The 20298-nt window shown below is 51.9% G+C and overlaps 9 protein-coding genes across 9 annotated transcripts; 5 read left to right on the forward strand and 4 right to left on the reverse strand.

Annotated features, from left to right (window-relative positions):
* The first annotated feature begins 925 nt into the window (after positions 1 to 925).
* Positions 926 to 1423, forward strand: BX661DRAFT_180423 (uncharacterized protein). Its single transcript, XM_051535469.1, has one exon. The coding sequence runs from the start codon at positions 968 to 970 to the stop codon at positions 1157 to 1159; it is 192 nt and encodes a 63-aa protein (XP_051392822.1). The 5' UTR covers positions 926 to 967; the 3' UTR covers positions 1160 to 1423.
* Positions 1424 to 1598: 175 nt separating this feature from the next.
* Positions 1599 to 2753, reverse strand: BX661DRAFT_141995 (uncharacterized protein; the record flags this gene model as incomplete). The annotated part of the gene is made up of 1 exon (XM_051532914.1): positions 1599 to 2753. One exon carries the CDS (start codon positions 2751 to 2753, stop codon positions 1599 to 1601), a length of 1155 nt encoding a protein of 384 aa, XP_051392823.1.
* A 976-nt stretch (positions 2754 to 3729) lies between these two features.
* Positions 3730 to 4782, forward strand: BX661DRAFT_135692 (phosphatase 2C-like domain-containing protein; the record flags this gene model as incomplete). The annotated part of the gene is made up of 2 exons (XM_051532661.1): positions 3730 to 3794; positions 3891 to 4782. Coding segments are annotated over 2 exons (957 nt in total), but the record flags the coding sequence as incomplete, so codon positions are not given.
* A 1451-nt stretch (positions 4783 to 6233) lies between these two features.
* On the forward strand, positions 6234 to 8011 carry BX661DRAFT_170172 (uncharacterized protein; the record flags this gene model as incomplete). The annotated part of the gene is given in 4 exon segments (XM_051533591.1): positions 6234 to 6329; positions 6446 to 6844; positions 6981 to 7550; positions 7565 to 8011. 4 exon segments carry the CDS (start codon positions 6234 to 6236, stop codon positions 8009 to 8011), a joined length of 1512 nt encoding a protein of 503 aa, XP_051392825.1.
* A 321-nt stretch (positions 8012 to 8332) lies between these two features.
* Positions 8333 to 10446, forward strand: BX661DRAFT_180428 (cytochrome P450 51). The gene is made up of 2 exons (XM_051535470.1): positions 8333 to 8620; positions 8788 to 10446. Exons 1-2 carry the CDS (start codon positions 8492 to 8494, stop codon positions 10222 to 10224), a joined length of 1566 nt encoding a protein of 521 aa, XP_051392826.1. The 5' UTR covers positions 8333 to 8491; the 3' UTR covers positions 10225 to 10446.
* BX661DRAFT_180429 (translation initiation factor SUI1) lies at positions 10447 to 11420 on the reverse strand. Its single transcript, XM_051535471.1, has 2 exons — positions 11089 to 11420; positions 10447 to 10743 (listed from the first exon to the last, which is right to left on the reverse strand). The coding sequence occupies exons 1-2, from the start codon at positions 11345 to 11347 to the stop codon at positions 10496 to 10498; spliced, it is 507 nt and encodes a 168-aa protein (XP_051392827.1). The 5' UTR covers positions 11348 to 11420; the 3' UTR covers positions 10447 to 10495.
* Positions 11421 to 13440, reverse strand: BX661DRAFT_180431 (ERG4/ERG24 ergosterol biosynthesis protein). The gene is given in 4 exon segments (XM_051535472.1): positions 11421 to 12424; positions 12451 to 12543; positions 12561 to 12989; positions 13001 to 13440. 4 exon segments carry the CDS (start codon positions 13109 to 13111, stop codon positions 11681 to 11683), a joined length of 1377 nt encoding a protein of 458 aa, XP_051392828.1. The 5' UTR covers positions 13112 to 13440; the 3' UTR covers positions 11421 to 11680.
* A 1541-nt stretch (positions 13441 to 14981) lies between these two features.
* On the forward strand, positions 14982 to 15959 carry BX661DRAFT_142103 (DHS-like NAD/FAD-binding domain-containing protein; the record flags this gene model as incomplete). The annotated part of the gene is made up of 2 exons (XM_051532925.1): positions 14982 to 15383; positions 15444 to 15959. Coding segments are annotated over 2 exons (918 nt in total), but the record flags the coding sequence as incomplete, so codon positions are not given.
* A 611-nt stretch (positions 15960 to 16570) lies between these two features.
* Positions 16571 to 18901, reverse strand: BX661DRAFT_197533 (uncharacterized protein; the record flags this gene model as incomplete). Its single annotated transcript, XM_051538136.1, has 1 exon — positions 16571 to 18901. The coding sequence occupies one exon, from the start codon at positions 18899 to 18901 to the stop codon at positions 16571 to 16573; it is 2331 nt and encodes a 776-aa protein (XP_051392830.1).
* Positions 18902 to 20298: the final 1397 nt, after the last annotated feature.

The following is a 20298-nucleotide window of genomic DNA, read 5'->3' on the forward strand; positions in this document are numbered from 1 at the left end:
GCGCATTAAAGTGGTAGGATCACGTGTGTACCCAAACACTGAAATAAGGCTTGTCCGTTTATCGGTTTAGGAAAAAGTAATAACAAAAAACATACATACAAGAATGACACTGTTTGAGCGCCGTCAACAAAATATGCGTGTTTCACTTGGGTCTGTGCTGTACGTTTGTGCTTCTCACTCCGACTTTGGTTTGGGTTGCCTCTTGCGATCTAGGCCCAAAAAATAGTTTTGTAATTTCTGACAGCCGCCAAAATAAAACCATGCGCGGGGGGACTACAAGATCGAAATGTTGATTTCTGACTATAATTGTGTCGTCTTTATCTAAGCCGTCAGCGCAGCTTGCCTCTTGTCTAAACAATAGCACAAGGCAAAAACAAAGCTCGTTTTTCGGCAATATTTCTACTTTGAAACAAGTGAATCAACATCTAAATTAAATCATATTTGTATATAACAAGAACATCAAATAAATTATAGCTGCATCATTGTTTTCCGCGTGTGTTCTGGGAGTGTCCCATGAGAAATTTCAATATAAAACAACAGTAATCTTTTCAAACACAAATTATTTACTCGCAAACCCTCCAACTCGGACAGGTGTAGAAGGTCAATCTGGAGGCTGTATTGCTGCAAGCTAAAGTGCCTTAACAAAATAAAAATTAATGAATATGTGAGAAGTCACCATCACCCCTCGCTTCACTTGCTTATTACTCAGATTTCTAATTGAGAATGGGTTCAGAAACAATTGCGAGAATAAATGAGGCGTTAACACCACCGGAAGATTAAAATGTGTGAGAAAAAATATTTGGCTACTGAGGTACATCCCCAATTCTGCGTCGCTTGGCTCTTGCTCGTTTGATAGCAGACAATAGACACAGGCCAATTTCTGCGCATATTTGTCCCAATTGTCTTTTGTCACTGATTGCGTGAACCGAGCAACAACCCCCAATCCTCGCTGAAGCAGTTGAAGGTGATGTGTATGTTTAGCTTGCGCAATATCTCTGTTCGGAAAGCGCCTCTGGTTTCAGGCGCTGTTTCTTTAAGTAAAGAAGCCGCATCATCCACAGGAGGAGCCACAGCCAGTTGCAACTTGAGCTGTGGCATCAAGAATGGGGGTGGCAATGCTTGCAACTGGGATTCGGCCATCCAAAAGGAGCAGCGTTAATAGGTGTGGATTTATGTGCATGATTAGTAGTGAAGAGGGGATAGAAGGAGAAAGGAAGGAAGAAAGAAATGGTGCCACTTCTCTGTTATTAAATTTAGTGGAAAGATGAATTGGTAAATATGAAAATGTTACAATAGTTACGCCCCGTTCTGCATCTGCCCATTGGGCATTTGCTGGTGATGTAGTTGCTGCTGCTGTTGCTGCTGCTGATGGTGAGGCATCTGCATTTGCATCTGCTGCTGCTGTTGTTGTTGCTGTTGCTGTAGGAGCTGTTGCTGCTGCTGATGCTGTTGTTGTTGCAGAAGCTGCTGCATGCGCTCCTGGGTCTTGGCAGACAGGTAGTGGAATACGGCCTCGTCAGCCCAGGGCTCATCGTACAAAGCGCTCTCCTTGAGCCACTTGGATGCCTCGTGCTCCATAGCCTGGCGGCGCTCGTCGGTCATCTCGTTGGAAGAGCTGTCGGCAGCCATGATGGCGCTAAGTGCAGCTTCAAGGCCGTGGCGTCTGTCGCCCAAAATAACCTCGAGGTCCTTGGTCTGGTTGTCATCCAGCGGTGGATGAAGGCGACGGGGTCTTCGGAGAAATTGCGTAAAAAGTCGCGCTTCGTGCGGGCGTTGTGTATTTCTTGCATTTTCTGGGCCAGCTGTGCGTCGATCTGGGCCAGCTCACGGTTGCGCGCCTGTACGTTGGCCAGCGGGCCAGCGCCCTGGCGCGAGACCTCCTCGACCTCGACCTCAACATCAAACGCGTACTGTGCCATGTGGAAGTCGCCCTCGTGTACGCGCACCGTGTACTCAATGACCAGTGGGTCGGGGCGCGACATGAACGCGTGCAGCATCTGCGGGATGGCAGTGAAGGAAATGACGTGTGAGTTGAATGCCTGCGCCAGACCGGCGTCGCAGCGTATCAAGTCAGGGTCCTCGGCATCCTGCAGGTCGTTGAGCTTAATGTACTGCCACAGCTTCATGATGAAGGCAGATTTGGAGATGTTGCCGCGGATGTCCAGCAACTCCCGCAGCAGCGGGCTATTGACCTTGAAGCGGTCCGTGGCCGTGCGAATGTCCAACATAATCTTTGCTCGCACGTCCTCGTCGCCGCGACGCTTAATCTCAAAGCCGTCAACGTCGTTCTCGGCGGCTGCGCGGCGCCACTGCACTGTGTTGTCGCCGAAAAGCTCAGTGTTGCGGTCCAGCTCGACCACCATTGAGTTTAGGAACTCGCTAAACTTGTGTGGCGGCGGGCGCGTCTTCCATGTCGTGCCCGGCGGGTCCACCAGACGACCCTCTACGCGCAGTGTCCATGAAGGCGCATCGGCCTCGCGCTGCAGTAGGTCACCCATGTCCGAGTCGTCATTGGGAACGGCAGACTGGTTAGCGGCCAAATTGGAAACAAAGATTCGAAGAATGCGCTTTTTGTAAACGGGCTTCCCAAGGGCCTCCTGCACTTCCAGGCGCTTGCGCACGATTTTGGTGTCGAGTTTGCGCTCCAGCGCCTGCAGTTGCATGTAGAGACGCGACTCGGGAATGTACGCCTCAATCTTTGGTGGCAGCGACTTTTCAATTAGCCTCTTGCGCTTCGGATTCGGAGTGGTCATTTTGTAGCGGAAATTGTCGGATTGGCGCGTGCAATTAAATGGAGCAAAGAAAAATGGAATTAACGAAAACAGATAAAAGGAACCGATTTTTTTTCGAGGCTTGTGTTGCGCGGATTGACGCGTTTCGTGTGCGTATTCGCCAAGTGCTGAGCGGGGAGATCAAATCATCGATCACTGGTTATCAATGACAGATGTGCTTCACCAGATCTCGTGCGACATCCATGCACCATTGCGACACGCTTAGCGTCATGTTATGCTATGTCAGTATGACCAAAGCGGACACTAATATGCAAAGGGGCTCAATGCCAGTAAGTATCGGCGGACCTCCGTGTTTCTCGCAGCAAAAGTCTGGGCGCGATGGAAGCCAAAGCCGTTGCCGATCGATACTGCAAGCAGGAAATAAGACAAAGGCCCAAAAGAGGCGCTCAAGGCCAAAAAGCAAAGGCCACTGCTGTGCGAGAGGAGGTCGCACAGATGCCGCTGCCATTTATAAAAGTTGGGGGGGAAGCACCCATGCATAGAAAACTGCTTTTTTCGGAGCAGCAATTGCAATTGCTCACTACCTTTTTTTTACATTCCCATTCTTAGCATTTTATTTCTTTTATCCTTCATTTACGCATTTTAACACCCTTAGGAATCGCACATACCAACAATGGCAGTTCGAGCGTTGCTACTAGGGAAGCAGGTGGGCCCGGCGTCACTACAGCGCTTTCAACATGGCGCACATTCAATTCGCAACTGCGCGTTTGCGCACACAGCATCAGCGCCAGCGTCAGCAGCAGCAGCAGAGGCAACGTCGGCGAAGCTTTCGGAGCAGCCGGGCGAGCGGCCGTATCCGTACTACGTGGCTTACACAGAGGAAGGCACAGTGCGTGTCGACGTGCGCAAGAGTCCGCAGCTGGTGGGCGTGACCAGCTCGCGCGGCACGCGGGCATACAACCAGGACCGCTTCGAGTTTCGGCCGCTGCGAATTCCGGGCATGGTGGCGGACCGCCGCGACAGCACCAGCGCGCAGGTGATGTACGTGGGCGTGTATGACGGGTGAGTACGCAACTGTGATTGCGAGTGTGATTGTGGCTGTGGGTTATGGTTGTGAGCGAGAGCATTCGCTAATCTAATCGGGATTGATTTTTGTAGACACGGCGGCGACTCATGCTCAGACTACCTCACACACGCGCTGACGCAGCACATCGAAGAGGCCACGGTCGGCGACCTAAGCTCGGTGCTGGCAACGGTGCGGCAGTATGGCATGGACTGGGCCAACTACACGCCGGCAGCACTGGAGCGGCTGGAGGCGGCCGTGCAGCGCTACGAGGCGCCCAGCTTCCTGAGCATCGATGAGCGACTGACGCTTGCATTCCTGGCGGCCGATGGCGCAGTGCGCAACACACGGTGGAGCGATGGACAGGGGTCAACAGCATGCACGGCACTGCTGTGGGATCCCGAGGGCCTGCCGTTCTGGGCGCGCGAGAGCCAGCTGCATATGGCCGTGGCCAGCGTCGGCGACTCCAAGGCGCTGCTGTGCCGCGCCGACTCTTCCGGTGGGCTGGCCGAGGCGCTGAGCTCGCCGCACAACCCGAGCATGCGTGAGGAGCGCGAGCGGCTGCAGCGCCACGGCGCGTTTTTCTCGCGCGACTCGTTTGGCGAAGAGCGCGCCATGGCCCGCGTGGCCAATACGCGCGCGTTTGGCGACTGGCAGGTCAAGCGCTTCGGCGTTGTGGCTGAGCCCGAGATCCGCCACTTTGAGTTGGGCGGGGACTCGGCGTTTGTGGTCATTGTGTCGGACGGGCTGACAGGGGTGCTGACCGACCAGGAGATTGTCGATGTTGTCAAGGGCTGCTCCACCCCGGCTGTCGCCGCGCGTCGCCTGGTTGACGTGGCTGAGCGGCTGGGCTCTGACGACAACATGACGGCGCTGGTGCTGCGTCTGCCGGCATGGGACGCGCCGCTGCTGCGCGACCTGACGCTTGACCTGCGCCAGCGTCGCCTGGATGCTGTTGACCAGGTACGCCGCCTACGCGGTTCAATGCTGACGGGTCCGCAAAGCGGGCCGCACGAGGAGCATGCGGCACACGTGCGGCTCGCCACGCCCGAGCGGCTGCTGCGGCGCATCTTCACTACGCATCAGCGACCGCTGCATCCGTGGCGCAGATCCAGCAGCGTGTGCGGGCGTCTGGCTTTCGGCTGACGCTCGTCGCTGATCCCGAGGACATTGTGCTAGACTCGGACGAAGACAGCGGCAGTGTCATCGCGGTGCCCGAGGTAATGCGCATGACATTGTCCGTACTCGGCCGCGCTTCTGCGCCTGCCGACAAGGACTGCGTGCTGACGGCTGAGCAGGAGCGCGTGCAGCTGAGCATGGATGAGGTTACGAAGGCCTGGCGTCTCATCGGCCTCCACGTCATTGAGGCTTAGGCTGCGTGCGTGCCGCCCGCAATTGTATATTTCCCAATAATTGATTTCATTAATTTGTTTTGTACTTTGGCTCATGCCTCCGCTATCCGACGGCCTACACCCGAAAATATGCGCTATACCTCGGTATATCTCTGGCCCATGTTCCCGAGCCGGCAGTTGGTTGTGTAAGCAAGGTGAAACACGCTGCATATTGCAACCATTTAACAATGGGTTTAAGACAATGGAATCGGATGCGCGTACGGCACCGTTTTAATGCCTCTTCTGCAGCAATTGATTTTTGGACGTGACAAACAATTGTTCCGTTAGAACTATGAATTCTCATAAAACGACTATATAAATAGAGCCCACCATTCCTTGGTCTGTGTGCACTCTCTGTCTCTATTCTAATTTTTCCTGCATGCCCACTTGCATGCACCAATTTTTCCTGTTCCTTTTTTACACCTGCCCCTCCAATACCACTACCACTACGACATCTCCATCGGCTGTTTAAAAGTTTTCATATATTCATTTCCTGTTGTTCTCTTTGCCTTTCCCCACTCTTTTTTATTTTCTCGCAGCGCAGCGCAGAGCTGACACACCCACACACATCATACCCACGCCTGCTGTTGAAATAGTGCGACTAGCAAAAATTTTAATTGACACTGCGGAGCAAGCACAAAAAACAACAAAAATTATTTTATTTTAGTTCGCTTCGCTCCATTCTCTTTTTAACTTTATTATCGTTGTTTGTTTACGAAAAGCCTATTTATTAGTGTTTGTTACTGAGTGTAACGCACCCATCAATCGCCAAACGAGTGAAACAGAGTCGGAGAACAAAACCTTGATAAACGCAATATTATCTGCTCGGCAAAATACCTGCACTATTTACAATTATTTTCTCCGATTGTCTGGCTCTTTTGCACAACACAAACCACACAAGAAAAAAATACCGCTCATAACGCCCAGAACAGCAATGTCACTTGTCCGGACAGCTGGAAGCAGCCACAGCAGCCCCAAATCGGCCCTGTCTTCAGCATCAACTGCAGCGGAAATGGAGCCAATGACGACATCCTTGCCAGCATCACCATGCTCGCGTTCAACCCCGCAGTCCCACATCCAGATCCCAACGCCACTTCACGCGAACTCCTTCTCTGGGAGTACTTGGCCAAGACCAACGCCGAGGTCCGAGATCTGAGGGCCAAAGTCAACAGCCTGCTAGAGATGAATATCCGGTATGCCGAGCAGCTGCACCACGCGCTCGATACAGAGGCACCTAGGAAGCGTACACGCGGGTCTAGTTGTGCGGGTCGCCAGTCAAACAATACGTCGGATTGGTGTCAGAGTCTCCAGTCGCAGTTGCGCTGGCTGTGGATGAGCCGCGAAACCAGGATGGCGTGGCTTCACAGAGCCAGGTGCGTGCCAGGGCGCGGGCACTGACAGTAGCAGTGGCTCAGCCTCAGCCTCAATCCCAGATGCAAATGCAAATGCAAGTCGACGCCCCAACTTTGGATTTGGCCCATGTTGAGCAGCCACATCAGCATCAGCCCCAGGTTAACTTGTCCACGCCACTCAACTCAGCCTACGTTCTTGCACCAGCCGTTCCAGCCGCTGACCTTCCAGCAGCACCATCCCACATTCCAGGCACTGCAAGCCGCGCAGCAGCACGAGCAGTTACAGCGACGCATAAACTCGGCGCTGTACATGGACCATCAGAACCAGCAGCGCTTCCGCTCGTATCCTCGTCGTCCATCTCACTGCAGCAGGCCCTAGCGCAAATAAGGGGGTTCCCGTACTTGGGCCGGGCTTTAGGGACACAAACAATAGTAACAATAGCAACACCACCGCTTTGGACAATATTATCTCTCAGCAGGTGATGCAGTGCACCGCTGCTATGTCATCTGTCGCTACGGCTCCTGTAGTAACATCTGCGCAAATGGACAGCATCCACCAGTTCATTGGCCCCTCGACGAACTCTGCCATTCACCCACCCACAATGATCCCGCTGAGTACACCCATCATGCCCATCGCGGCGTATCGCAGTCGTTGTCATCCCACACGGCGCCATCTTTGACTATTTTGTCAGGCACGTCAGCTATGGTGTCTGGTCAGGACAAGCATGTTCGTCAGCGCTCGTGGCGCTCATCGCGGCCCGACACATTTGAGGAGCTGCAGTCACAGTCGCAGACCCAGTCCAGGCATCCATCAATGTCACATTTGGCAACGGCAGCGACCCTCGCGTCGACTTTAAACACCAATCAAATATTCAAGTCGTCATCGATGCTCGAGCAGAAGCAAGAGCAAGACCCAGATGAAGACCAAGATGAAGACCAGGATGAAGATGATAGCAGTGGATTATCTAACCAGGATATATCGAGCACTGGTGCTATTGACTTGGACACGAGCGTGACCTCGCTTAGCCACTCCAGCGCATCCATTTCTCCGAACCGCGGCCCTGGCGCTGCCGCTGCCACGAAGCGCCGCATGTCCTGGATGATGTCGAGGTCGGCGTTCCCGAACAGATACCTTCAATCGGTCAATTCGACTCGCTGCGCCAGCTGTACGATTACAAGGAACTCTGCAGAAGCTATGACTCTGTCCATGGCTCACAGTGGCGCGGAAAGATGGAGAGCAAGCGCCGCCAGAACTGGAGCCGCATCTCCGCCGTATACAACCGCATACTGCAGATGCGCGGGCCTGGCACCACGGAGGCTGACATTGAGCGCGCACTGAAGGCGACAGTCAGCGAGATGGAGTCGTTCAAGATGACTCTGACGCGCTACTCCCAGCTGATCCGGAAGCGGCTCAATGACGAGCGCCGATCTGCTCTGCTAGATCAGTCCACTGAGAATCCCGATCTCGAATGAAGGCTGATCGCAGCCAATTTTGCGGAATCAAATCAATGTAGTCACCTGAGCACAAAATGCCCTTCTATTTTTTCAGCCAATCATAACTTTTTAATTGAGAAAATCATGTTTACCTCCGGCGAAAGCAAAAACAAAGCCGCCCGGCAAATCCGAAAAAAAATTGAGGCGTGTATCGAAAGCCAGAAATGTTACCTACTTTCATGTCTGTCTGTGCTGTAATAATTAGCTGTTGTTTCAGCATAGTAATGGTTCGATAGATCGCTGTTCAGTCTTGCCAATATAAAGCTCTCGTCGTTTGTCCATCGTCAGTTTTTTCCCATTCCATTTTTTGCTTGCTTGTTTGCTCCCTCATTCAGCCGCACTGGGATCTCTCATCTGTCCAACTTTTCATCTCTCCCTCTTCTGCTTTCTTTTGTTTACTATATTATTCTATATTATTTGCACTATTACCGCTACCACTCCTAATTAATCATATTTGTCATGGCCATCTTCCAAGCTGCTTGGGAGTCGTACATGGCCTTTATGGCCCGGTCGCCCGTGGGCTGCGCCGTCGTCACTGTCGTGCTTCTGGTCTCGTTTGTCGTCACATGGGCGCAGCTCGAGCAAAAGGTAAGACGCTCGCGTTAATTTATGCATTTATGCTTGAATATATCTGCCTACAATGTTCCTTTTATACTCCCTCATCACTTTAGAGGGATACGCAAACGCACTCTACTAATCCTTTGCACTATCAGCTCTTCCAATTCGGTACTCCTTTTGCTGCTCCCCTTCCTTAGATGAACTACAACCCGTCGGCCCCGCCGTTCGTCACGTACTACGTGCCTTTCATCGGATCGATGATCGAGTTTGGCATCCACCCGGTCAAATTCATGCGCAAGCACCAGGCGATCCACGGCAACTTCTTCACCTTTCTTATGTTCGGACGCTGCATGACTGTTTGCATTGATATTGACGGCAACGACTTTGTCTTCAACGCCAAGCACTCCAACGTCACCGCCGAGGATGCTTACAACTCGCTGACCAAGCCCGTCTTTGGCGAGGGTGTCGTCTACGACGTGCCCAACGCTGTGCTGATGGAGCAGAAGCGCATGTTCAAGGCCGGTCTGTCGATTGACAGCTTCCGCGCCTATATCCCCATTTTTGTGCTGGAGGTGAACCAGTACGTTGACAAGCACTGGAAAAAGGACGAGGACACCATTGACCTGCTCAAGGCCATATCCGAGATGATCATCATGACTGCGTCGCACTCGATGCTGGGCCCCGAGATCCGCTCGAAGCTGTACGAGGGCGTTGCTGAGCTGTACCACACCCTGGACGGATGCTTCACCCCTATCCACTTTTTGTTCGAGTGGCTCCCTCTGCCCTCCTACTATGCGTCCGAGAAGGCGCATGCCGAGCTGGACCAGATCTTTTCCAAGGTTATTGCCGAGCGTCGTAGCAACCCCGATGTGAAGCACACCGATATGCTGGACATTTTGATGACCTCAAAGTACAAGAACGGCGAGTCTATGAGCGACAAGCATGTCGGAAACATGCTGATTGCCCTGCTCATGGCCGGCCAGCACACGTCGGCTGCCACCACCACCTGGTCTATCCTCAACCTGGCCGCCAACCCCGATATTGTCGCCGAGGCGCGCAAGGAGTACGAGGGCATTTTGGGCGAGGAGCTCAAGGGCGACAGGATTATTGAGCCCACCTATGAGAACGTCAAGGACTTTTCGATCCTGAGCAATGTCATTCGCGAGACCCTGCGCATCCGCTCTCCTCTCGTTCAGATCATGCGCAAGGTTATCAAGCCCACCGCCATCCCCAACACCAACTACGTTGTTCCTGCCGGCCACTACCTTATTGCCTCCCCCGTCATTTCATCCACCGATGAGAAGTACTACAAGAACGCCGAGGACTGGGTGCCCAGCCGCTGGGTCAACGCTGACACTGACGAGGTTGCCGACAAGTCGACTACTGACTATGGCTTTGGCGCCCTGTCCACTTCGGCTCGTTCCCCCAACCTGCCCTTCGGCGCCGGCCGCCATCGCTGCATTGGCGAGCAGTTTGCTTACCTGCAGATTAAGACCATTCTGTATATTCTGCTGACGCGCTTCGACTTTTCTCTGGACCCCAAGCGTGGCATGCCTGAGCGCGACTACACCTCCATGGTGCTGCTGCCCGAGGGACCGGTGCTGTGCAAGTACAAGCGCCGCGTCACCAACTAAGCCTATGCCTTTTCCATATCAAAAATATTAATCATTCGTACATCACATGGCCACGCAAAGTCGCAAAATCCTACCGGCGAGCAATAACTGCTGATGCCGTTGCCGTTGACAATACCACAAACCAATGCAATTTTCATCAAAAATGGAACCAGAAGAGAGCACTTGTACTTAACAAACAAGCAAGCCATTTGATGCCGACATATCAAGCAAATAAAAATAATTGTATGTATTGAAAAAGAGACAATAAATGAGTGAAGCACATAGACACGCTCTAGAAACCGTGGACCTTGATGTTGTTCTTGTTGGCAATGCCCTCGGAAATGAGGAACTCCTTCAGGGGGATGCGGTGGTCGCCGGACAGCTGGATAATGCTGCCGTGCTCCTCATCGGCGACAACAGTGCCGATGCAGGCGAACTGACCCTTGAAATACTTGACCAGCTTCTTGTGGTCAAAGATCTCGGGCAGGCCCTGCATGGTGGTCACAGTCTTCCGGCCATTACGCTGCTGAATGCGGATGTCTACGGCTCAGAATCAAAAAATCAAAGAACAAAAATGAAAAGCAATGGTTTTTTTTAGCAAACAGTATCATTAAAAAAGCTTTGACAAGCACACACAAGCAGCAGTTGGACATACATAAAAGGAAATTGCAATGAATCAGTGTAACTATGACATATAAGAGCAAGCATTGCTGAAGCACCACCTCAAGACGAGGAATAGTACGTTGTTTCCAGCTGACAAGTACAAAAAAGCTCAAAAAGAGCTAATTATCATCATATTCCGCCCTCCCCCTTCCCCATGAGAATTCTCAACTGCTGAATCTCGAGCGCAATTTAAAAAGCAAACTTTTTTCTACAAATACTTACGAATCTTGAACTCCTCAACCTCGTCCTTCTTCTCCTCGGCAAACGGATCATGGGCAGATCCGGGCTTGCCGCTGAAGAAGTCCTCGTCGGCACCAAAGTTGTTCAGATCCTCATCAATAGTAACGGCCTTGCTCTTCTTCTTCTTGGAGGACTTCTTGACGGCAACAACCTCTTCGTCGCTGAATGAGTCGGCGCTAATTGGGTTAACCACGCTGGCCTCAGCTACATGCTCGAATTCATCTTTGGTAGGCGTCGACATAAAAATAGATTGTATAAATGAAGTAAATCAAATTTAGATTGAGAAAGCAAAAAAAGAAAGAAAATTAATTGGTACTTGAATGAAAAAGGAAGAAAAAACGGCGATATTATTTGATGCGCGGGGTGTGGGGCAAAAAGAAAAAAGGTTGAAAATTTTGTTTGTTTTGTATCACGAGATTTGTCAACCCAATAAAAAAATGCAAGACAAAGAAACGTTCAGAAATTGTGTTTTGCCTATAATATTAATTGGAAGTATAGCAGCACAGTTGGCGGACTAATAAAAAGAGAGGAAAAATAGAATAAAGCTCATCATCGCCCGGCTTTTATTAAAAGCTTAGAAAATGTAGGGGATGAACTTCCAAGGGACAACGCGCATGTACTCGTCCCAGTCAGCACCGTACTTCCTGACGCAGCGCGCGTCATCGCGGCCAACGCGATGAACAAGCACAATGAGGAAGAAGGTGATGTAGAAGTATGGGAAGAAGGAGCCAAAGCCAGCGATCAGACCCCAGGAGAGAGCCATGACCAGATCAGCCGTGTAGTGGGGCTTGCGGGCATACGCGTACCAGCCGTCGATCAACAGCTTGTTGCCGTGGCGAGTCTGCAGGTACTTGGCATTATGGATGAAGCTCTTGGGCAGCTGCGGGAACGCATTGCGCTTAATGAGCGTGTTGTTCCAGTGCATGCGGAAGCGGTTGCGCTGCGAGTTACCAGTGTCCCAGAAGTAATAACCGACAATAACCATGGTGTAGCACAGGACGAGCCAGGGCGTGGAGAAGTTCATTGGGCCGTTTTTCAGAAGGTACACTGACGAGTAGCAGTACGAGAAGGGCACGCCGGCGAGGTTCCAGAACAAGAGGTACCAGCTCTCGAGCTCGTAGAAGATATCCCACGAGGTAATCACGCACTCCTCGCCCTTGTTGCAGGCGTTCGAGTACAGCCAGTGCGCAAGGACCATGAAGGCAGACTCGGGCGTGACGTAGCCGATCAGCTCGTACTGTTTGAAGGCGCACGACACGGAGATGAAGAAGAGGATGGGCCAGGGGATGCGGAGCTCTGTGAAGAGCTTCAGATCAGGCTGCCCAGACGCGGGTTGAGGCAGACGCCCATGAAAAAGTCGTAGATGACATTGCCCGATGCGCGGTGGGTCTTGCCGCGGAGGACGGTGATGGCGTAGAGGGCGCCGGCCAGAAGAAACTCCAGATCATGGCAACGGTCATGATCGGGCCCAGGTTGTCGACGATCTCAGTCAGCCTGAAGATGCCGGTGAAGTGCAGGACCAGCGACGTGATAACGGTAATCCACCATGACCACAGCGCGTTGCAGTGGTACGTCAGGCGCTGGCCGTTGAGGCTCGGCAGCTTGTAGCCCTGCATGGTGGGGCCGGGGCAGACGTACGCGAGGGCGACCATGAAGAACGTGAAGCCAAGGTAGATCTTGGCTCCGGTCCAGGTGGGGCCCGCAATGTCCCAGTAGCGCTGGGCCATGCGGCAGGCCCACGGGGAAAAGTCGGCCAGCGATTCGGGAAGGAGAAAGTGGCCGTTGTTGTCGTAGACGCACAAGAACTGATACGCCATCAGCAGCGGGAAGCCGACAATCATCGAGGCGGCGCCAATGGGCCCCCAAACTCGTAGACAAAGTTGCTATCTGTGACATCTTCAAAGGCGACGTTGTCATGCGGGCGCGGGCTGGTGGTGGCGGCCTTGCGGCGCGTGAGCATGGATTCCGACGCCGACTCGGTGGAAGATGAGTGTGCGCTACTCATAGTGCAAGCGGGTAATAGCTCGTCGATAGCAGGTCCAAGCGCAGTTCCCAAGCAGTGACTTTTTAATTCTTTACCCGAGAGATAAGAAAGGGCAGTTGTATCCGAGAAGGCGGGTAAATGTAAATAACTTTATATTTTGTCGTTACCCTGGAGCCGCGGTTGTATTCGAAAGGTGCCAATAAAAATATAAAATAAAGGAAAGGTAGAAAATAAAGGAGAGAAAGAAAATATCAGTTTTTTTGTTTTCAGAAATCCAATTTAGAACGGGTGTGGGATGCGGTGGGCCTTTTAACAGCTGCGCTTGCGCTTGCGCTTGCGGTTGGTGTTGGTGTTGGTGTTGGTGTTTGATATTTGAACGAATGTGTAATTTCCCTTTTTCACCCTGCCATTCTGGCGGGCGCTTCTTCATTGCCATTTTTATTTATTTATTTTATTGCGCGCTTTAGCGAAAATCACATCAACATACACTTGGACGCACAGCCGGCAATCCTAAATATTCACGTTTATGCATTGTGCGGAAAAAATAAAAATAAAAGGAAAAGGACGAGCGAGCTGGATTTATTTGACTGGAAATGTTTGCCTGACACAGGCATCAGCAGTTTGTCGAGGCGCAGTTACACACATCTTTTTGTTTTTTGGTCATGTTTAATTTTCTTTTAGCCACAAGGATCAGCCAGGAAAATAAACAATAGCACGTAGCGCCCCAATGGATGGGGAGAAATAGATACAGGGATAAACAAAAAAGGGAGACAGAAGATGAGGGGGGATGCCTGCGCCCAGCTCTGTCATACAGCAAGATCGGGAGTTGCCTGTTTGGCTGCTGGTAAGAAAATGGGGGGGGGACCTTTAAAAAGAGGGTTCTAAAGTTCTTAATTTCTGTAGGGTTTTCGAACTACCAGAAGTGAGATATGCTTGCATGGTCGGTGCATGCACGGTTCCCACCCAGAGCAGCCGACATTGTGTAGAAACTCAGCGCAATCAAGGGCCGCGCAGGTACACTTGAGGAGAGACAATATAGAGCACTGTTCCCCGTACTATTTTGTGCTATCCCATTCTATTCATCTCTGCCTGCGTGTTGAATTTTGAACCTGGGAACTGCATCATTTAAATGACCCATACAAACTTTGCTCAAGCACACTTGTGGTGCTGGTTACGGATGCAACATGTGAACTGACTCGGGGTTTCCGAATATCAACCAAAGAAACGTGTTTCTAGATGTTTTGCAAAAAAAAAAAATTGTTCTACAAAGGAGCAAAGGCTTTTTGCTTTGCAAGCATGCATGCCAAAGCATCCGGACTGGTCCAAAAATAAGCTAATAAAATGGTAAACATTAAATTACCTTCATCAGGAAATTGGCCAGTCGATCACTGATCAACGAATCAACATATAATCAACACGGGACTTGAATGTACTCTTTGAACGTGTGAGCTGAATGCGTGTATAACCACCACCAGCGATTGATTGTCCTTGTGTACTGTCGAAAACGCGTCGCGTTCAATAAAAAAGTAAACAAAATTTTCTTTTCCCCTTTTGCTACTTGGTTCTGGTTATGCAACAGGGGGTTGTTTGGGTGGAGAGCAACATGGTGCCCAAGGTGCTTTTATAACGGGGGTTCAGTGCGACAGTAGCGCACAGGCAATGGACGGATCCTGTCCTTGATGTTCTGCCGCCTCTGTTTTTTTCATTTTCGCATCATACTTTATCTGCTTTAATATTTCTTTTTGAATTTCAAAGTTTTTCATTACTAAATCCGCCCGTTGCCTTGCTTTATTTTGTTTTGCTTAAATTTCAAACTCCATATTATTTTTGTAACCTTGTTATTATATCCAGACAGACAGACAGACAGGAAGGCAGGCAGACAGACATCCAAATGCCCGAAACACACCGCCTTTGCGACAAAAGTGCAGAGCTATCGAGCCTGATCAAGCGCGTAGCAGCCGCGCGACGGTTTGTGGTTATCACGGGGGCCGGGATCTCGGTCAACTGCGGCATCCCCGACTTTCGCTCCTCGCAGGGCATATTCCAGCAAATCCAAAAGGCACACGGCGCCCTCATAAGCAGTGGCCGCGACCTCTTCGACGCCTCCGTAGTGTTCCGCTCCTCCGAAACCGCCAATATCTTCTACCACTGGATGACGCACCTCCGGCACCAATGCGCCAAGGCCCAGCCAGGCGCCATACACCAATTCATCCGCACATTGGCTGATCGGGGACTTCTGCTCAGAAGCTACACGCAGAATATCGACGGGCTCGAGCGCAAGGCCGGGCTGAACGTCTGGGACCCATACGTGAAGAAGGGTAATGACGAGTATGTCCCGTGGCAAACCGCGCAGTCTATTCCGCTGCACGGGTCCATGGACCATCTGGTGTGCCAGCTGTGCTCGAGCTCGTATGCATTTTCGGAGTGTCCTGCGGAGGATGGCGATGCGGCGAGGAGTGCTGGTGATGCGTGCCCGGATTGCTTTGAGCGGTCTGAGACCCGCCGCGCGCTTGGCCGGCGCCAGCTGCCCGCAGGCAAACTGCGCCCCACCGTGGTGCTGTACGAGGAGCCACACCCGCATTGCGAAGACATTGGCAGGATAATCTCCCACGACGCACGCGCCCTCGGGTCTCGGCAACCGCGCTCCGAGTCGACCGGCAGAGTGGCACCCACCAACGTTGTCTTGATCTTCGGCACTACGCTCAAAGTGCCTGGGTGCAGACAGCTGGTCAAGCAGATGGCGATGGCCGCCCCAGCGTCTACCGTCACGGTGCTGGTCAATAATGAGCCGGTTTGTGGCAAGAACTGGGATGGGATTATTGATTATCAGGTTATTGGGAATGTTGAGGACTGGTGCGCGCGCGTTGAAAGGATTTGGAACGCTCAGACGAAGATCACGCGGTGGGCCAAGACGCGCAAGCACACGGTCGACGATGGCCTCGAGGGAAGTGTCAAGAAGGGCAGTTCTGAGCCGGTGCCGACAGGCAAGCGGCGCAAGCCAGCTGCTCCAGTCGATGTACCAGTTGAAGCTCCTATCGAAGTTTTAGTTGAAACTGCTGCCGAAGCGCCTGTTGTCGTTACCGAAGCGCCTGTTGTTGCCGAAGCGCCTATTGCCATTGCCAATGCCACGCCAAAAGAGGAAAAGAGCAACGATGACCAAATGGACGCGTTCATCGATATAATCAGCGTTGAAGATGACATCAAGCCCATGGCCAAGAGCATAAAGCGTGCTGGCAAAGCACACAGGCCGCATCCAGGCTCTGCGACGAACCACTGGCCAGACGATCCATGCGTATCGCCCAAAAACAGAGCCTCGAGGACACGAGCAACAGCGCCAGCACCCAAAACACAAGCATCAGCACCCTCCGATCTGTACATAGACCCCCCCCTCATCTCTCTTTCTGGTTCTTTCTTGTTTCGAAATTAATTTTAATTTATACAGCTCTATGCACACTAAGCGATCGGTATCGATTATTCTTTTCACTCGTTTTCCATGGCGGCCTTCATCTCATTGAGCTCGTTCTGCATGGCCTTGACGCGCTTGAGCGCGCGCAAAGCCAGATCCTTTCTGCCCTGTTTCTTCGCCGCTAACGCCCACTCCTTCGTCTGCGCCATTTCGGCCTCCACACCGACCATGTAATCTTGGATGGTCAGCGTGCCAGCGCCGACCTGCGCGGCGACCACGCTCATGCGCAGCTTAATTGCCTCTTCGAGATCACGCAGCTGCGCTACCGCCTCCTTGTCCCGGGTCTCTTCCCGTATGCGTGCAGGAATCTGCAGCAGCTCGAGCTCGAGCACTGCGTTCGAGAGCGTTGTGTCCATTGAGTCGAGATGCGCGGATATGTCGTCGGCCGGCAGCAGCAGCAAGGGCGTGCCGGGATCTGCGACTGCCTCTTTGTGCTCGGCCAATGCAGGAACCGGTTCTGGAGCTGGGCCGGGCGCCTCTGGAGGCGACAGCGGCAGCTGGTTGTCGGCAGAGGAGACAGCAGCACGCTCTGGCACAGTGTCAATAACTGCATGAGGAGGCTGCTCCTGATTGTCAATATATATCCAGCGCTCAATGTACTTGATAGGCTCGGGCGTGTTGTTCAGCGGCAGGCGGAGGCGCACAGACACGTCCACAAAGACAGGGCCGCCAACCAAGGGCTTTGCCATCCTGCTGGCTGCTTCCGACGCCGTTGCCGCTGCCGTTGCCGCCTTAATCTCGACCAAGGCAGCGACCTCCGCCTTTTCGCGCAGCTCGGCCAGCGGCAGCGTCGCCCTGCCGACCAGCTGCGAGCCCCACAGCAGGCCCATGTACTTGTACAGGTCGACGATCAGGCGGCCGCGCTCCACCCACCTCACCAGCGGCCGCACAGCCTGGCGATTGACAAACTCCACATTGCGCACATAGCCCAGCTCCAACTCACCTCGGCTCTCCTCAAACTCCCTGTACCGTACCGTGCGCGTATATGCCTTCTGGCCGCCGGCGTCCTTGGGCCAGCCAAGCTCCCATTGGAGGTAAAAGCCCGACTCGCCCTGCAGCGTCGCCTTGAGGTCGCCGTCCGAAACCACACGTCGAATGCTTATTTGCAGCTCGCTCGCCGAGATGTCCCGCGGCTGCTCGCTCGGCGCCATCCATCGCACCTCGCGGTGGAGGAATGGCGGCGGCAGCGTGCGGCCGTTAGCCTCGTAGGACGCGGCTGTCGCCAGGTCAGCGACTGCACGCTTCTTCAGCCGATGGAACTCGAGCGCTGTGGGCTTGTCGCCGGCCTTGAGGAAGTACGCCGCCAACCGCGTGGCATCTGCCGCCTGCGACGCGAGCTTATTTTTCATGGCCGCAAACGACGTCGCTATTTCCTCCAGTGCCAGTCTGTGGCCGACATGGTCGTCGAGGGCCTCGCGAGGAGCCGGGATTGGCGCTGCCTGAAGCTTTTTCTGCTGGGGCTTAGTTACTGACAGCGCTTTGGCTGCTGGCTGTGGTTTAGTTATTGGCTGCGGTTTGGCTGCCGGCTGTGGTTTGGCTGCTGGCTGTGGTTTGGCTGCTGTTTGTGCTTGTGCTTTGGCTTCGGCTTCGGCTTCGGCCGGCTCTGCGGGCGCAGCAGACGGCAGAGGCGCTGGCGGAACAGTGAATCCTGGCGGCAGCGGCTGCCCACTCTGCAGAAGCGCCAGCGCCGACTGCACATCCTTCATCTGTACGAGCATCTCCCGCGCACCGTCCATATTCCCGGCGCGCTTAGCCACCAGCGCAGCGGTCTTGAGCTGCGCCTGGCGCTCAGCCAGACAAACAGCCACTGCATCACTCTGGCCAGCCCCGGGCGTTGGCAGCGCGAATGCCGCCGCCGCTTCTGTCGCTTCTGTCGCTTCTGCTGCCCTGGATTTTGCTTTTGCTGCTTGTGTTTGGGCATGGGGGCTTTCGGAAACTCTCGACAGTTCGGCCAGCAGCGTCGGGTCGTTCATATCGTCTTCCGTCACATCGACGCTGTCCAGCGCTCGGTCGTCGTCGTCAAACCCGGCAATGTGCATGGGCTGCTCCACGAGGGAATCCGCCTCGGCCGCAATATGCTTTTGCTTTGGCCGTTTTGGCGAAACAGCACCCAGCCCCATTTCTGCGCGCAGGGCTTCTAGCTCACCCAGAAGCTCAGGGTCGTTGATGTGGTCGTCAATAGCATTGTCATCATAGTCTGCAGTGATGTCCAGGCTGTCTAGCCCGATATTGCCGATGGGTGGACTTGGCTCTTCGCTGTCGATTCGGGCTTGCCGCTGCGCGTCGGGTGGTGTCCTGCTCTTTTTCCTTGAAGCTGATTTGCCTCGTCCGCTTATAAGATACATGGCGGAAAACAATGGGTAGTTGTTTTTTTGTGTTGCAAATTGGTAATACAGAATTGTGTGTAATGAGAAACGACAAAGAGAGAAAAAAACGAGCTTGAACCAAATGCACTCACGTCATTCCTTTCCAGCACTCCATTTGACTGATCATGGGCACAGGATAAATCCAATGGATTAGATGGATTATATTAACAGCAGCAGCACCACCAGGCAAGCTTGATTGTTTGTTCATGCCATCGATAAGATAAAAAGCACATTTTTGGGGGAGATGATTATTACAATTGGGTGGCAATCAGCCCTTTTTTGCAAACAATTCTTTTTTTTGACCTTTCAAAGTCTCAATCATAACTACTGTTTATCCCTATTGTTTTTTTGTTTTTTTGCCACGCATACACAGATACTATTGCGGAGATGGTCGGGCGAGATATGGCCATAGCGTAAATGTTAAATCTGCATCACATCCGAATGGATCATCCGCCATTTTAAACTTTTTGGAAAAAAATAAATATTTTTGAAATCCAAGAATTCAAAATCCAAAATCCAAAAAAAAAAATTTGCAAGGAATTTAACAATTTATTATGCTCGGGAGGCTATTTTTTGTTGGCATGCAAAGGCTAATTAATTTAAGCAAAGCGCGTTGAGTCATTATTTTTATTTGGCTGACAAAGTGTTAGTATCTGCATACTACCTATTTTTTCTCATCCTATGCAAGAATTCACTTCAATTCACTTCAAATCGGATACTGCCGGCGTATGCCTATTGTATTTTTCTTCTTTTTTATCCCTGTTAATTTCAAATGTTTCGCGGGATGATGTATGATGGTGGCTGCTGACTTGGGGCAGAAGAAAATCGTAAATGCTGACAGTCAAGGCACAAATAAAAGGCGTGTGGCACTATAAAGACAAAAAAGAAAATTGGTTTTTCTCCTCCCTGTATAATTAAAAAAAAAAAAAAAAAAAGTATGACACTTTAATATCAATTCTTTATTTTTCTTCAGGCGTGTATGTTTGCGATTATAGAAAAATCCTGTTGTATCTGCACCATCCTCCTTTTTCACATTCCCTAATTCTACTTGGTCATCTAATATTTTTTATTTGCACACACCTCCACATCCTTTTTTGGGTCATCAATATTCTATAAAAAATTTTGTTCACACAGTTTGGTTTTAGGGGCGCCCAAAGGCATATACTATATTATATACTCTACTTTCCTCCTTCCCAATCCTATCACGTTGCATCCGATTCCTTACACGAGGTCTATTGCTTCATCGGCTGTTTTTTTCAATTGCTTATATAAATACAGACAAGTCTGCACTCCATTTTTCTGTTGGTTAGTCTTGGTTACATCGGTTGATTATCGGCAAGTCTACTGTTCCATCATTCTATTTGTTTTTTCTCTTT

The sequence above is a fragment of the Kickxella alabastrina genome (genome assembly GCF_025024165.1).
Source record: "Kickxella alabastrina strain RSA 675 chromosome Unknown BX661scaffold_7, whole genome shotgun sequence".
Lineage (NCBI taxonomy): Eukaryota > Fungi > Kickxellomycota > Kickxellomycetes > Kickxellales > Kickxellaceae > Kickxella > Kickxella alabastrina.

Coding starts and splice junctions, on each gene's coding strand:
- BX661DRAFT_180428 (XM_051535470.1), top strand. CDS start 8,492: ATGGCCATCTTCCAAGCTGCTTGGGAGTCGTACATGGCCTTTATGGCC. Junction 8,621..8,787: donor GGGCGCAGCTCGAGCAAAAG/GTAAGACGCTCG, acceptor CCCCTTCCTTAG/ATGAACTACAACCCGTCGGC.
- BX661DRAFT_180423 (XM_051535469.1), top strand. CDS start 968: ATGTGTATGTTTAGCTTGCGCAATATCTCTGTTCGGAAAGCGCCTCTG.
- BX661DRAFT_180429 (XM_051535471.1), bottom strand. CDS start 11,347: ATGTCGACGCCTACCAAAGATGAATTCGAGCATGTAGCTGAGGCCAGC. Junction 10,744..11,088: donor GGTTGAGGAGTTCAAGATTC/GTAAGTATTTGT, acceptor TCTGAGCCGTAG/ACATCCGCATTCAGCAGCGT.
- BX661DRAFT_180431 (XM_051535472.1), bottom strand. CDS start 13,111: ATGAGTAGCGCACACTCATCTTCCACCGAGTCGGCGTCGGAATCCATG. Junction 12,425..12,450: donor TCTACGACTTTTTCATGGGC/GTCTGCCTCAAC, acceptor GCGTCTGGGCAG/CCTGATCTGAAGCTCTTCAC.